Consider the following 17,273-nt stretch of genomic DNA (forward strand, 5'->3'; position numbering starts at 1 on the left):
AGAAGAGATGTTAGCAAAATTTATGGCTGCATTCTTTGACCTTAATAATCTCCTCTTTCTTTGTTTTTGCAAGATTGAGTTCAACCCCATTGGCCTTGCATCTGGGATGACGGCATCTCAAAGCCAAATAATCAACAGTACGTACATATTTATGTCTGTGGGAAGTGAGCTGCATTGTTCAGCTAGAAATTTATTGGGGGATTACAAGGAGCAGAACTTGTGTGGGTACCCAAGTGGAGGATTCCTTCCATCTAATGAGTCTTGAAGATGCTTCACTTCAGCTTTGGTCATAAGACCAAAGTCAAGCAAATGCTTTATTTCAGAATTAGATATCATTTCTGTGTTCAATTACCTTCCCCACCTTATTTTAAGAAGTGTGCATATTTGGGGCTGGAGAAGAGACTCGTGATATCAATCATTATAATGCTGGAATTGTCAGAAGCGAGTCTGATACACACAACTGACAGTCAGACTATGGGGAGCTTTATCAGCTGTGTATGTCTGCATGACGCAAGAAGGACCAAGTGGGAGGAGGGGAGGGGAGGAGGGAGGATGCCTGTGTGGGCTTGTTGGCACCTTCATGGTGGATTGTCTAAACCAGACCTTTGTTTTTTAAGTGATGTTTAGTTGAGTTGATGTGTATATAAATTAGGGATGTTGTTAATGCTACGATGCCAAATTGAGAACTCCTGCACAGTGGTGCAATTGTGTGTGCTAACAAATAACAACATTTGCTGTTTAGAGACAAGAACGCATTCCTTAACGTAGCTTGGAAATCCTCTGTAGGCAAATACAGTCAATAGTGCTTCTAGTATCCAACTGAGAGTAGCATTTGGTGAGGCTATTCTCTCGTTGTGGCAGGCAGGTGGGCGGGGGGGGGGGGGCAGGGAGGGTCCAACTCACCTCCTCCCCACAGACAATCGCACACATGCTGCTGGAAGCACAGCTCATGCTCCCAGATTATCCATGCTGCTACAAGCTAGGAGCAACCCAGCCTGGGTTAGGCTGCTGGTGTGCAGTGCTTGGATCTTTGTGGGTCCTGGTGCTGCCTACCCACCTAACCCTACTTTTTATCCTGGCCTTTAGCTGAGATTTAAGGGCATGGCGTGAGCATGCCCTTAACCCTGGTGTTGGGGTTGTGTGTGTGCTTGGGGTGCTTGCACACACTGGCTTAGACAATCCGTGATGGCTTAGGCAATGTGTAACATGGGATATCCGTAGGCCATGATGCCTTGTCCTGGCCTCCAGAGATCCATGCTGCCATGAGCAGCACGGATTGTATCGGTGTGCGGTGGCACGCCGAAGAATGGAATGCCGATTGTCTGGGGGAAGCTAGGTTGGTCCCTGTCTAACCCCCTGCGTGCCCTCCCTCCCACGCACCACCCACCCACCCTCCCAGTCATGTCAATAGCCTAGTTGCTTTCTTTGCTTTCACATGCATGATCCACTTGTGGAACTCTCTGCCACAGGATGTGGTGACAGCCGACAACCTGGATGGCTTTAAGAGGGGTTTGGATGACTTCATGGAGGAGAGGACTATCAATGGCTACTAGTCGGAGGGCTGTGGGCCACCTCCAGCCTCAAAGGCAGGTTGCCTCTGAGTACCAGTTGCGGGGGAGTAATGGCAGGAGAGAGGGCACGCCCTCAACTCCTGTCTGAGGCTTCCAGCGGCATCTGGTGGGCCACTGTGTGAAACAGGATGCTGGACTAGATGGGCCTTGGGCCTGATCCAGCAGGGCTGTTCTTATGTTCTTATGTTTCATACACGGTTTGATGAAGAAAACCACAGACAGCCAACAGGCCTTCATGACTTGCTTGATCTTTGTTCCCGCAGCTAAAGGATTTGGCTCCTTGCCACTTCTCTCTCACTTGCTTTCTTTTGTTGCTTTCTCTCTTATCTCAATAGATCTAGGTCAGTTCACTAACTTGAGGGTCAACTTCACCCACCTGTCCCGCCTCCCGTACCATGGAGACCACATACCCAATGCTTTCTATGCTTTGACGGAGATGCAGGTGCAAGGGAGCTGCTTCTGTAACGGGCATGCAGACCGCTGTGCTGCCTCTGATGTCTCCTCTGGAGAACCCAATGCTATGGTGAGGGTGATTACGATGTTGCTATATTGCTTCCTTACTCCTTCCTTTGTTTCTAGTAGGTTAATTCTGCAATGTGATGTCTCATTTGTAAAATTGATTCCTACACATTTGAAATGATATGCCAGAAGCCTTCTGTGTTTTTCAAAGTGAGTCTCTGAGACAGAGGTGATAAGGTCTTGCCAACTGTTTCGTTGGAGTTGCAAAAATTGCTTGTTTGGCATGCACAGAAGCATAGACAGGCTGCTTTAAATTGTATTTCTGACTATCCTAGGAGTCAGTGACCAGTAGCCTTGGGCTTAACCAGGCTCCTGAGGAGTAATGTGTCGGCCCCCTTTCTCCCAACTACTAATCTCGTCTCTCCATCTTGGCTTCTGAGGTTGCTCAGAGTCAGGAGTCCGGGGAGAAAGGAGAGACAGAGAAGGAAATGAATTGTGTGCACTCTTTATGCTTGCTTCGTGAGCCCCTTTTCTTGCTGTCTTTGCCATTTCTTGGCTTGCAAAGACAAATGGACGAAGGCAGCGGAGGGCTTGACAGAAAGGATTCAGTGGCCTGATTCACAGAATCAGTCAAATCTGGGCTTAATGTGGGTTACCGACATTAGCATGATTTTGTGAAGGTGGTTTATAGCTCAAGATGAATTTGAGATTCCTGTCATGCTAATGTCAGTAACCCACATAAAACCTAGATTTGAACAATTGTGTGAATCAGACCTATGTCTGTCTCTCAAGATGGGAAACTGCTCAAGAGGGGAGTCAGAGGAGTGTGCAGATTATGGGTGGATGACGGTCTCTCCCCATTCCCTTCTGTCATTTCATATTGTGTGGAGGAGGATGGGGAAGAGTGTTGGTGAGACAAACTGACAGGCTTCTTGTGGGGAGAGGGCTTAGCACTTCCTGCTCTCATTTAAAGGTTTTTGCATTTGGTCATGATAAAGGTGTGCATTCTTTTCTTTTCTGATCCGACATGTACCAATCAGACATGACCATACTGCACTATACAGGGTTTGGTATAATATTCTCATTTGATCTGTTACAAGTTGATCCCATTCATCTTCTGATTGACTGTTTAAATGACAGGGATCTGACAGGCAACTGAACAGTTGGTATTCCACAAAGATTTTAGCTGTACCGTGTGTACAACCCCCCCTCAAAAACCAGTATGTTAGCACCTTGAACATCAGTTGTGAATAAACTAGAAGGGAGGTCTTTATTAGACCAGGCAGAAAAAGACAGGATATGAGAACTAATACCTACCAAGAGTAGCAGAAGGAGTTATAGAACTTCTCACACCAAGCTTCCTTTCCACTTCAGGTTCATGGGCACTGTGTGTGCCAGCACAACACTGCTGGGCCAAACTGTGAACACTGTGCAGCTTTTTACAATGACCAGCCGTGGAGACCTGGCAGCGATGACAATCCTAATGAATGCCATCGTACGTATGCGTGTCTAATTGCATAGAAAAATAGATTTGACCCAAAGATGTTTTAAACAAACCTTTCAGAAATATAATTGGTACTTTTAAATATTTTTGTATGTTCTAGTGATTAAAATTATTGGCCAACATCCTGACTAAAGCTGCATGCGTGCCATGTGAGATGTACCTAGGCAGCAGAAGGCTTCCCAACTATAGCATCAGCGGTGCTTGCATAGGAGGGGGAATTTTGCCAATTTCCCCTTCTCCTGGAAGTGCCTTGAACTGCCCAAAAATATGTCCTGCAGGGCTGCACAACCCTCAGGGACATATCTTAAAGTGACTTGGGGCACTTCAGGGGAAGGGGTGCATTTGTGATGTTGACTGGAGGGAAGTACATTTAAAAAAACAACAACAATCTAAGTCTTGTGAAATTGCCCTAAGTTACATCAGTGGTTCATCCAGTCAAGAGATTTCAGCCATGACTAGGGTGGCTGATACTTTGCTGTTCCCTGCTCGTGTGCTCGACAGCTTGATCTTCATTCATTAGCAGGGGAAGGGTCACAGCTCATTGCTCAAGCCCATACTTTGCAAAAGATTCTAGATTAAATCACTGGCATCCCTAACTAAAAAAAGAAAAAAAGGGATTAAGTAGCAGGGCTGAGAAAGACCCCTGCCTGAGACACTGGAAAGTTGCTGACTAACTAATAGTTGGAATAAACTCATGCTTGAAACTTGTGGGCAGGTGTCCAGCTTATTACCTTCTGGAAGGACCTCTGACAAAGGCAGTTTCATATGTAGGTTCTTCTCCTTGCCATAAAATGATTCATATGCTGGTTCATAATAGCTATCGTTTAAAGGCATAGGAGCACACTAGGCCTGTGTTTTCCTGGCCCTGTGGCAACCCTGACCATGACTTCCTAAGAGCCTACAATTGGAGCCTGGGTATTTTTTGTGTGTATTGGGAATAATATTGGATTGAAAGCACAGTGTAGCCACTTTGCTAAATCGAAGCAGGTCTGGGTCTGGTTTGTGCCTAGAGAGAAGACTGCCTGAGGACTCCATGCACACTGCCCTGAGCTCTTGGGAAGAAAGGCAGAATAGAAATTTAATAAGCAAACAAGCACGATCCACATGTTCTACCTCTTGAGTTACAGCCCTCCACACAAAGGCTTCAATTGCTTTCATTGTTTTTTTGCCTACAGAATTATAGGTTAGACAAATACAGAAGCCTCAACCATATGCTTTATGTGGAGCTACAATGCAGACTTCTTTCTGTTGTTTGTTTATTTAAAATATTTATACCCTGCCCCTCCAGAACACTACTGCTCGGGGGAGCTCACAACATTAGTAACATAGATACAATGTAAAATAAGACTAGTAAAGTTAAATAAATTAAGTCTAAAGACCAGGCTAAAACCACAATTAAAATTACAATAGTTTTTTCTTAAAAAATCCAAATTAAAAGTTATTTAGAAAGCTAAAAACGGAGAACTTGTTATTAACATATACTTTGCTGTAGGATTGATGAGGGAGATCAGAGCACCATCTCCTGGGAGCTTAAAAGTAATACAGTTGTTTTTACTGATCTTCATATAGAAACTGACTGATTGCTTTTTTCTCCTAGGGTGCAACTGTAATGGCTATTCCAACAAGTGTCATTTTGACCCAGCTGTGTACCAAACCAATGGGGGAGTGAGTGGGGGTGTGTGTGAAGACTGCCAGCACAATACTGCAGGAAGGAACTGTGAACATTGCAAGATTAACTTCTTTCGTAGCCAACGCTTTGATCTTGGCCACCCAGAAGCCTGTCTCCGTAAGTGGGTGCTTAAGAGTTCTCTGAACTCCATAATGGACTTCTCTAGAATCTATATTACATATTTGTGCCTCTGCTTAGATGTGTATACTAAGAATCACAAGAACCAACGGTTAGTAGTAGTGTTATAAAGGCAAAACAGAGGTTCCAGAGCACCCAAAACAACTGTACAGTCCACTGCTGGCATAAGGAAAATGCTTCTTTGCAACAGCACTCTACTAAAAAACACACTCTGTGGCTCCAGAATACAGCATCATCATGGGAATGACTGAACTCCCATGAGAATCATGAGAGCTGTGATCACACTGTGCTTTGGAGCCATGGAGCCTGCAACTTGTGGCATGTACTGCTTATGGTATGCCAAGCAGCTGTGGCATGTTTCTGAGTAGGACACTGCTGTGAGGAGGCATTGTCCCTGCTGTGACAATACCTGAAATTAGACGAATCCTTTGTGTCCCTCTTGTAAAAAGAGTAAATGATTTCTGGAATGCCTTCTAGATGCGTAATAATCTATATATATAATTCTCCTGGGTGTGCCTTGGAATGTGCGTCCCAGTGCCCAGCTGATTGGTTGGGCGGCAGACGGGCCTGATTGGCTGAGGCGCACCCAGGAGGATTGGTCGCTGCGGCAGTGGCAGGCCTGGCCGCAGAGGCCAGAGGCAGTGGCGGGCCCAGCCCAGCCACGGAGGCAAGGCCCAGGAGGGGGAGGGGAGAAAGGGGGGGCAGAAGTGGCGGTGGGGAGGAGAGGTGGCTGGGCCTGGAAGTGGAGACTGGGACAGAAGGCGGGGCGGGGGGGGAGAGGTAACTGCCGGCCCCAAAGAGTGCACAGTTGCTCTGTGCAGGGTCGGCTAGTATGCTTCATATATGGGCTGTGCACATATATGCATGTCATGTGACATATAGTCCGTGGCTGGGCTCACTTCCTTGAGCTTTTAGTCTTTGCTTTGTGCTTGTGACAGAATTCCAGTTTGGACTGTGTTGGATTGATCTTTGATGGCCTGATATCCTGTATGGATGAGACTGCTTGGTGGCAGAGGAATTGTAAGCACTTAAAATATACAAATACATGAGATGAACATTGCTGTTGCTGTGAGGATCGGGCCCTTTACCTACCAGGTTTTTCCTTCAGACCCTGCTGGTGTACCAGATTTATTTTATATTTTATTTCAAGAGTTGGCAACCCCATCTCCATATAAAAAGTGGGTAAAATAAATCAGGACGTGCTAGGCAATACTGAGTCCCCATGTCAAGGTCTCACCCTGTTTCCCAGTTCTGATGTCAGTTCTTTTGCTGGAATCTGACTCACTGTGGATTTGATGTCTTCCTTTTCTTAGCTTGTGAATGCGACCCAGATGGCACTGTCCCTGGCTCCAGCTGTGACCCCCTGAATGGCCGCTGTGTCTGTAAGGACAATGTGCAGGGTGACCGCTGCCATCTCTGCAAGCCTGGATTCACCCAGTTAGTCAATTCCAACCCCCAGGGTTGCAGAGGTGAGTGAGGCGAGATTCTAAGGATATAAAGAAACATACTCATAGGTGAGGATGGATGATCAAAAGCACATTTACAGGCTGAACAACTTGAAACACCTGAATGAATTAACTTAGCACCCAACATGAGATGGAACCTTTTTAGATTGCCCCCTACTGCCCAGTCCTAGAAATGCAGGGCAGGACAAATCATACAGATTTCGTTGCTTAATCAGACTTCAAGTCCCCTTTTAGTCCAGCACTTTGTTTGCAACAGTGCCAACCCAGATGTCCCTTTGAAGCTCTCAAACAGAGCATGGTGGAGTGTCTCCAAAGATGCTTGTCCTAAGCATCTTTTAATTAGAGATAAGTAGAGCTTTCCATTATTAATAGTTTGGGTCCTGGATACCTGAAAGGTCCACTTGCTCTCAAGGGTTTCTGCCTGCCCAACAAGGTTGTCAGAGGGGCCTTTGTTGTGTGCCGATGACATTGAGAGAGGCTAAATTGCCATGCATTAGAGACAGAACCTCCTCTGTTGTTGCCCGGGGGGAGGGGGGGTGTTGGAATGCTCTCCCTGTAAATGTCCACTCTTTGACATTGGTGACTGTTTTTGAAAAACAACTAAAGACCTTTTTATTTGTTCAGGGGCTGCTTTCAGCTCTCCTGCTTCTGTTTGTCTTTTTATGTTGTTGTTGGGTTTTGTGTGTGTGTGTGTGTGTGTGTGTGTGTGTGTGTGTGTGTGTGTTATGATTTTTACTTGTAACTGATTTTAAGGTTTGAATGTGATTTTTATGAATTTTATTGTATTTTAACTTTCGTCTTGGGATGCCTTATGAAAGGTGGTATAAAATTGGACAATAAACAAACAAACAAATAAATAAAAATTAACTATTAAAGTAACAGATCTATCCTATCTTTCAAAAGCTACCTAAGGTAGTCTCTATCACAATGTCTGATGGTAATGAATGCCAGACATTAAAATTGTATATTGGGTGAAAATGTACCTCTCTGGTGTGCTGTATTGAACCTAGTGCCATTCAATTAATTGGATGACCACATCCTAGTATTTTGAGAGGTAAGAATCACTCTCTGCTCAGTTATCTCCACACTGTTCAAAATTTTATAAACCTCTTAAATGACTGCCCTTAGTAAACTCTTCCCTCCCACCTGAACTAAAATGAAACAACCTTTTTTTAAATTAAAAACAAAACAAAATGTTCTTCATAGAGGAATATGAAGTTCCATCCCTCTGACCTTTTCTGGATCTTTTACAGCTCTGTGGTCAACTCACATTCTCAAACTGGTGAGATGGAGCATATCAGTCTATTTTTGCTTGTGCTTTTGCATCATCATGAGCACAGCTTATAATTGGTCCCCTTACTGTGCTGCCACAAAGCCGCTAAAAGTGGATTGAGCTGGAGCATGGTAAATGTGGGTTGAGTTGTGGATTGTGTTTTCACAGGATCTCTGCACTCTCTGAGCCCAGAATTCAGCCCATTTTTGCACAATTCACATTCTCACCACTCCAAGTTGCTTGTGCGAATTACTTTTAAGTTAATGCAGCCTGGGTTTTTTTAATAGAGCAGGATGAAAAATTCCAATGCTCTACCCCATATAGAAAAAGAGCAGGGGGGATGTCTTGAAAGTTCTATTTTCTGTCACCCAGCTCTCTAGATCCTAACCCCTACTCTCTGGTTCCCAGTGCTAAGAACTCTGTGTATGGTTTCAGCTGCACCTCAGCTTGTGAAACCAATACATATCTCTGGAGGGAATCCCTGGATCTATATCCATTAATCACATTGCAGTCTCATAGGCAAATACTTTGTTTTAGACTAGAGGTGTCAAACTGCGGCAATCAAGCAGACTGTGGCCCTCAACGTCATCATCGCCAGTCACAGTGGCTAGTGATTGATTGAGTGCCATCAAGTCATTGTCGACTCTTAGCGACCACATAGATTGATTCTCTCCAGGATGATCTGTTTGCAACTTGGCCTTTAAAGTCTCCCAGTGGTGCATTCATTGCTGTCACGATCAAATCCATCCACCTTGCTGCTGGTCGTCCTCTTCTTCTCTTTCCTTCAACTTTCCCCATCATTATGGACTTCTCAAGGGAGCTGAGAGCTCCAGACTACACTGTCTGGAGCCAGGCCATCCAGCAGCTGAGGGGTACCCCTGAGGACCCCTATCTGCCACTTCCAGGCTTCATTGAGAAGTCTGGTTGTCTGCAGACAAGAGAGTACTTGCCCGGCATCAGGTTGAGAGTGGCAGAAATACGCCAGTCATGGACCTTTCTTTTGCACCAGCTCAGCTGTTGATGGGGCGACTTCTACCCGGCACCAATACTGGCTACATCTGCGGGAGGGCTGCAGTTTGAGAAAGGAATATGCTCCTTCCAGCTGCTACTACGCATGTTGAACTGTATTATTGAGCTTCAGCTCATTTCCAGAAGGTGGCAGTAGATGCTTAGTTAAATTTGATCTGGGGACAATACTGGATGAAATTACCTTTACTGATAAAGTGCCTGACTGCCTGTGTTGAGCTGAAAGAAAATGGGTATCACCACCAGTACCCTGAATGGGCAAACCTTCCTGGACTCAATTAGGAATTGGGTTCTGTTGCCAAAGTCTGTAATTCTTTGACTCATAACACAGACTTCAAGACTCATTATGCTTGCCTTCAAGTTCAAACCAAGGTTATCATAAGGATCCCGAGAGTTATTTTCCTGCTTGGACTGCAATCTGAGTGGGAAAATTCCTCCCTCTCACCATCTACAACTTGCTCATTTATCTCCCATCTGCCTACCCACCCACTTAATCCTTCCTTCTCCCTCCTCTTGCCTGGTTGTTGCGGATGTGGTGGCAGCAGCGGCAGGTAGATCTCCTCCACCACCTACATATTATGGATCCCAGGAAATGTAGTTTCCCCAACATCCTGGGGAAATTACGCTTCCTTAGGTCCCTGACATATAGAACACTGCTACAGCAGTTTAAGGAGGAGACCTCGTCTTGCAGTAGTGAGCACAAATTGTCCCCTGCTAAGTAGGATCTGCCCTGGTTTGTATTTGGGTGAGTCGGGGTGGGGCATAGCTCAGTGGCAGAGCATCTGCTTGCATGCAGAAGATCCAAGGTTCACTCCCTGGCATCTCCAGGTGAGACTGGGAGAGACTCCTGCCTGAAACCTTGGAGAGCTGCTGCCAGTCAATGTAGACAATACTGAGCTGGATGGACCAATGGTCTGATATAGTATAAGGTAGCTTCCTATATTTCTATGTACCTACAAACCAGAGATGGCAAGGGGAAGCTATCTGTCAAGGCTATTTCACAGCTGCTGCAGGTGCAAGGAGTGTGGGACAGGAGGGTTGACTCAATGATGCTCCTAGGTCATTTTGGAGCCCGGATCTGAAGGGCTTCAGAGGGCACCTCCCCCAGCACTGTGAGCCCCCCCCCCTTTAAAAATTTGTTGAAAAATAAAACCTGCCAGAAGCCCCGATCTTTGCCATTTTCACCAGCATTTGCGTGGCCGAGGGGTGGGGGGTGGTGAGCCGAGCCTCCCCCATGGTGGCGTTGGTGGGTGCAGCAGCAGTATCGAGCATCACAAGCCTGTGACGTCATGAGCTTATGACACTTGATACTTCCACTGTGCAGGTGTGCCCAGACAGACAGGCCCACCAGCCCACCACCACCACAGAGGAGGTCTGCTCGGCTCACCCCCCAGCCGAGCAAATAGCAGTGAAAACGGCTTTGATCAGCGTGGTGGGCAGCAGTGGGGCAGGCACGGGGCAGAGGCATGGGAGGTGTGGGTAGACCCACACCTGCCCCCAGAACATTTGGAGCCCCCAATCCCTGGAGACAAGAAGCCACGGACCAGATCCTCAAGAAAGGTCCATGGGACAGATCGCCTCTGGGTTGAATAGGTGAGTGGGGTTTTTGTATTGATGAGGTGGAAACCACGTCTTCTTGTGGCACATCGGTCACATGAGCAGCCCCAGGCTCCTGGGAAGAGTAATTTCTTTCAGAAATTGGGGCAACACTGACACAGGGAAGAGCCATTGTGCTTGGGAGGATTTCCTGTTTTACCTGAGTGGCAGGTTAGTCCCGAATGGTCTAAAGGGGGCTTTAGAGCTCTTACAGAGAAACCCCATTTGCTTCCCCCCCTCACATGTTCAGGGAACTCTTGGAGCAGGGTAGCGGAATCATGCCTGCTGGCTCTGCTCCCAGTTGGCTTCTGAAGGGACCACAGAACACCGATTCTTAAAGAACTGCACTGGCTGCTGCTATGTTTTCAAGTGAAATACAAAGTGCTGGTCATTATCTATAAAGCCCTGAATGGCTTAGGTCCAGGATACTTAATATACCACCTTCTTTGTCATGAAGCCTGCTGCCTAGTAAGATCATCTGAGGAGGTCCAGTTACAGTTGCTGCCAGCTCATCTGGTGGCAACTAAGGCCCGAGCCTTTTGTGGCTGCCTTGGGGCTTTGGAATATGCTCCCTGTCAAAATAAGAGCTTCTCTTATTTTGCTAACTGAGCAAAGATGCACCTTTTATAAAGTGGTAATCCTCTTTATTTAGCAGGGGGAGAGAAACTGGCCCTATACATCCCCAGCACAGCATCCCTCCTGTGACTGTTGCTGGTCTTATGTTCTTTTCTAGATTGTGAGCCCTTTGGGGACAGGGAGCCATTTTGTTTGTTTGTTTGTATGTTTATAGTCCTTCCTTCCTTCCTTCCTTCCTTCCTTCCTTCCTTCCTTCCTTCCTTCCTTTGTTTCTTTCTTTGTAAACTGCTTTGGGAACTTTTGTTGAAAAGCGGTATATAAATATTTGTCATATTCATATTTGTATCCATCTCTGATTACTTTTAAAAAGACTCTCAAGACACACCTGTTTTCACAGGCTTTTAACTTATATTTATTTAAAATTGTTTGTTTCACTCTGTGAATTGTTTTTAATTGCTTTTATTCTGCAAAAGTGTTTCAATTGTTTTATTTTTATATTGTAATGTACACTGGTAAGGTAGTATATAAATATGATAGATAAAGACATAAATTGGCATGCCCCCTGTCCACATCCCTGATGTCAGCATATTTAACTGAAAGCATGAAAGAGGCCTTATTCATGCCCAGCTGGATGTGTGGAGGGGCTTCAGGTTCTAGATCATGTGAAAATGCCTACACATGAAAGGGAGTCTTTTCTTGCACTCAGCTGAATGTGTAGCTGTTGTGGGCATAGTCCCCCTCCTCACACCATTCATTCACAGAATGTGTGAGGGGGGTGAATGAATCGGGCTGGAGTAGGTGTTACAGTGAGGCAATAGCATTCTAGACCGTATCACTTCACACTATAGTTGAGGAAGGGCATTTCCATTCAAAGCATTTTGAATCTTTAGCCACAGACTAAAAAACTATGAGAATCTATCTATGTGGTCACTAAGAGTCGACACCTACTTGACGGCACTTAATCAATCAAAAGACTATGCATTTAGTAAACTTGCATATTGGATAGGAAAGTTTAATATAGCCAACTCCCTAATGTACTGGCTTACTACCCGCAAGGTGGTTTTGGCAGGGGGGGAATCATAAAAAAAACAAAAACACTTCCATTTGCACCCTGAAGTGGCACAGTCTACAATTCTCTCCCCTCAACCCTTCCACACCTTTCTGTCTGATGTATACCATGGCTCTGGTACCTCCTGCAATAGCATCTGGAAAACAGCCATAGCATGTCCCATTTCTGACCAAGAATGTAATCTTCTGTGTTTTTCAGATTGTGCCTGCAACATCTTAGGCAGCCGCAGCAACATGCCCTGTGACGATGAAACCGGGCGTTGTTTCTGCCTCCCGAATGTGGTGGGAGACAAGTGTGACACATGTGCTCTGAATCACTGGAAGATTGCAAGTGGTGTGGGCTGCCAGCCATGCAGCTGTGACCCTTGGAATTCCCTCAGTCCTCAGTGTAACCAGGTACGGACCATAAAGAGGTTGCAGAGCCATAGCTTACTGTGTTTGTTTGCATGGGAGCAGGCAGAGGGAGATTCTGATCAATTTGTTACACTACAATTATGGTCACATTCCAGTCCTATGAAGAGGTGGAGAAGCCGTTTTTGTTCGATAGCTGCCACTGAGACTAGTTTATACAGTCAGCTGAATAAAGTGGTAAAGCTTTTCCTGGTTTGTATCAGTTGAGGTTGCAGGGTGGTGATGGAGTTGCATGATGGAGTTCCATGCTTCTCCATGGGGGGAAATTCTCTGCATGGCTTCTCCCTGATAATGCTAGTTCATGTGTAGGGAGGGCTTTTTGATTCATTTTTGTTTGTAGATGGGGGGCATTCAAAAATATATTGTACCATTTTTTCCTGATACACTATGAGCAGTGGCGACCCGTGAATGCGCCGCTGGGGGCAAGGAGTGGCGGCAGGAGGCACCTTTAAGAGTAAATAAATTTGGTGCTTACCTCCGCTCCCGCCACACCTGAACGCTGATAGGCGAAGCAGCGTGCCGCCCAGCAGCCCCTGTGGTGGGGAATCGCTTCCACCTCTCACCTGGCCGCTGGTGGGGGCTCGGATCCATGGAAGCCAGGTGAGTGGCAGAGGCAATTCCCTGCCGCAGGGGCTGCTGGGCGGGATGCTGCTTCGCCTAACAGCATTCAGGTGTGGTGGGAGCGGAGGTAAGCACCAAATTTATTTATTCTTAGAGGTGCCTCCCACCGCCCCCCAGCCAGTGGCACGTTCACGGGCTGCCACTGACTATAAGGTGCTTCACATGGTTTGTGTCAAGCGCCTTATTGGGATCTATGGGGAGTCCCTGCAGATGATAATGCCTGCAGCCCTGAGTGGCCAGATCGGCTGCCTACATGACTACCGGTTCCATCATGGAGCCGGTGGGGGCTGTGGGGACTGGGGGCCATGTGGCCCCTGGAACTTCCAGGATACCCCAGGCGAGTGCATGGGGCATTCTGAAGAGACCCCCGAGGCTGGGAGGCTGAATGTAGCCTCCTGGCTGGGCATCTACTTGTGTGTTGCCAAGAGCCACGGCAACACATGAGCAAAAATATGGGGTTAATGGAGCACTCTCTCTGTTGACCTCATTCAAAGGAAGGGGAATTAGGCGGGCTAGCCGCCTTGGAACCACCAGGCTAGCCCAGTGGTCGCCATGATCAGTAGAAAGCGGGCTAGGTTCCCTTAGCCCGCTTTCTACTGATCATGGGAATAGCTTCTTTATCTCCTAGGAACAGCTAGTGTAGTCTGGCTGGGATTTCTAGTTAGGATTCTAACTTCTGGGTTTTGTTGTTGGAAAAACCTCACTCATGTGGAAAACTCACAATGCTCCTGAACAGGGATGTGCAGAATGTTTTGACGTTGAAACCTTTCAACCCGAAACAATGTTTCAAGCTCAAAACAAAATGCCTCTATTTATTTTGAACCCCGATTTTGGGATTTTAATCACTGTAATTGTTTTTAAATTGTTAATTGTTATGTTGTTTTTAAATTTGTTTTAGCTCTTTACTGTTTTAGTGGTTTGTTTTAATTGTAAACTGCCCTGAGCCATTTTGGAAGGGCGGTATACAAATCAAATCAAATCAAATAAAAAAATTAAAAAAATAAAGGGCCTGTTTTGCGTTCAGGACAAAACAACCCCATTTTGATCTAAACAGTTTGACATTTTGAGTGCCATTTTGGAGACCTGTTTTTCCTTTGATGATTGATTTTCTGGCACTGGCTTCTGATTGGAATCTCCTTGATTTTTGGTTGGCTTGTTATACAAATCAAGTGTGGTCATGGGCATCTGCTAAATAAAGATAATCACCACTTTAAAAAGTGGTGTTCCTTTAGCAGAGGAATCTGCTAACTAGATCCCCATAGGACCCCATAGGATAGGGTAGATATCCTCTATCCCATCATGCCATACCACCCAACCCACTTTGGTGTCCCTAGGAGATACCCATGGGGAACAATGGGCTGTTTCAGGTTTTCCCAAAACATTCAACACCTTTTGAGTTTTGTTTTGTTGAAACAGCCGGTTTGACTGCTGTTTCAACAAAATGTTTCAGTCATTTTGCACTTCGTTTCAAGCTCTAAACAAAACCTGTTTCGTGCACATCCCTACTCCTGGACAGACATTGTCTAAGAAACATTGCTGCTTGGGTACAGCCTGCTTAACTGAGAGTTCATCCACTTCTGGGCAAGCATCCCAGCCTGCTGTTTTGAGTGGCTGGAACCCTCCACACTTGCAAATCTGTTGGGTTTCCTTCAGCCTGCCATTTCACAAATGGAGGCTTTCCTTGCAATTAGCTTCTGGTCTGGTCAGTTGTTCTCCAAACCAGTGGGCAAAGTTCTGTAATTCTGCCTTGTAGCCATTTCTTCACTGACACCCCCCACTCCCCCACTCTCCAGTTCACAGGGCAGTGCTCATGCAAAGAAGGCTATGGGGGTCAGACATGCTCTGCTGTGGAAGCAAAGGTTTGCCCAGACCAGTCTTATGGAGATGTCAGGACAGGATGCAGAGGTATGAAATATGGGTGACATCCATCTGGAAATCACAGAGTATCCCAAGGATTGTTGTCAACTCCCTCTGTTGAGTGACAAAATCTTGCTGTTGATGTTTGAATGTTTTGACAGCTTTCTCTGCTCCACGTCTTGCTACGCATAACAATCTCTTTCAACCCTCTGCTAATACTTTGCTCTTTTCCATATTATTCTTAAAGCTGAATGGTATGGGAATTTGGTAAATGTTGCAGAACTTTGGAACTGTGAGACATGAAAAAATAAAGAACACTTTCCCTTCTGCTTCCCTTCTCTTCTGCTTGAATAGATCCTACTCCTCCATGGCTTTATTTCATAGTCCTGAAAGGGCTGGATCAATTCACAGCTGCTTGAAGGAAGTAGTATCCTATAAATAATTATTTTATCCTGTTTACATCCCCTATCCTTAACAGCACAACACTTTAATTGAACAGAAGATTATGACAGGAAAGTTTATCTAATCATTTCAAAATAAAATGCAACAATGCCGCAAGTCCTGTCAGTTCAACTTGGATGAGTCTGCTGTCATAAGACTCTTAGGAAATCAGCTAGAAAGATACACTGTGGGAGCTTTACAGTCAAACTAGATGTGCTGTTAATGCATCAGCGTATAGTTACAGGCTTAAGTTTACTTCTGAGTAGAATGTGTGTGTGGCCATGATACAGATCAGGACCACAGCATGGCAGTAGGGAGTGTTTTACCCTTTATCTCAGTACTGTTTCCCTAATGAAAAATGTCCAAGCTGCTCTCTAATCCTGCAAGTGCCATTGTAGCAAATGATATTTCCAGGGTTTGATAGCTGTTTCATAGGGTGATATTCTGTGGGAAAACACTGTGGAGGTAGAGGATTTAATATTGGTGGTGCAGTGGGGAAATGCTTGACTAACAAGCAGAAAGTTGCCAGTTCAAATCCCCGCTGGTACCTATATCGGGCAGCAGCAGTTTAGGAAGATGCTGAAAGGCATCATCTCATACTGCGCAGGAGATGGCAATGGTAAACCCCTCCTGTAGTCTACCAAAGAAAACCATAGGGCTCTGTGGGCACCAGGAGTTGAAATCGACTTGACGGCACATTTTACCTTTATCACAGTGCTGTGGTCCTGATCTGTATCAAGGCTACAGCTCATGAGTAAGTGTGTAAGCCTATAACTACATGCTGATACATGCATTTAACCAGCCCAAGGTACTAGGGCACCTGAAGGTGCAAATTGCTCCTTTCCTCCACACTCCTGGTGGGAGCCAAGTCCCTTTCAAAACCAACCCCTGCAGGCTTTGAAAATACATGGGGACAGTGGCACTCTGGACCAGATTTCTGGGTGGAGGTTCAGTCCCCTGCTGGCCTGGGGGCCCTCCAATTGCTGAGTGGCTTGCTAATTTAAGTGGCAGGTTTGTCCGTGTAAAATGTGATATCTCTCTGTGTCAGTGTGAAGCATCTTATTCAGAATCTCTTCTAAAAAAGAAGTTTTCAACTTTCCCTGAGCATGTTCTAGTACAAAAAAATAGTGCATTGTAGCTCATCTGACAGCAGTAGGGGGTGGGGGTGGCAGGGGCAGCAGGGGTGGTGGTGGGGCCGCACAAGGCCTTTACGTCCAGGCTCCAAAATTACCCAGTTGCACCTCTGCATGCAAATCAGATGCACCTCTGTATGGGGAGCATGCCAGCAGCCTCCTTTTCTCCCCTCTGCTTCTTGCAAGCTTTGCAAGGCATGTGAAGAGAGTCCTCCTTAGAAAGCTTGCAAGAGTCAGATCGGTCTCAAAGAGCTTTCTGAATGGTGACAGTGGGAGAGGGGAATCTTGTCACCCTGCTGGCACCCCACTGATCTTCCACCTAAGGTGACACTCTCATCCTGCCTCATGAAAGAGCCGCCCCTCCATTTAAATGACCCTTGGAGTTTGGCCCTTAGTCTATCACCAGCAAGCAGATCCCATAAAAACCTAAGAATAGCCCTGCTGGATCAGGCCCATGGCCCATC

General features: G+C 46.0%; 1 protein-coding gene across 5 annotated transcripts in view; it reads left to right on the forward strand.

Moving 5' to 3' along the window:
- Window positions 1-17,273, forward strand: part of LAMB3 (laminin subunit beta 3) — an 89,991-nt gene that overhangs the window by 35,709 nt on the left and 37,009 nt on the right. For all 5 annotated transcript variants that reach the window (XM_053246838.1, XM_053246839.1, XM_053246840.1 and 2 more), the window contains 7 exons: window positions 74-137; window positions 1,907-2,094; window positions 3,405-3,525; window positions 5,132-5,320; window positions 6,655-6,810; window positions 12,546-12,742; window positions 15,172-15,283. In XM_053246838.1, coding sequence (XP_053102813.1) covers window positions 74-137; window positions 1,907-2,094; window positions 3,405-3,525; window positions 5,132-5,320; window positions 6,655-6,810; window positions 12,546-12,742; window positions 15,172-15,283 — 1,027 coding nt within the window. The remainder of the gene's footprint in view (window positions 1-73; window positions 138-1,906; window positions 2,095-3,404; window positions 3,526-5,131; window positions 5,321-6,654; window positions 6,811-12,545; window positions 12,743-15,171; window positions 15,284-17,273) is intronic.

The sequence above is a fragment of the Hemicordylus capensis genome, chromosome 4 (genome assembly GCF_027244095.1).
Source record: "Hemicordylus capensis ecotype Gifberg chromosome 4, rHemCap1.1.pri, whole genome shotgun sequence".
NCBI classification, from domain to species: Eukaryota; Metazoa; Chordata; class Lepidosauria; order Squamata; family Cordylidae; genus Hemicordylus; species Hemicordylus capensis.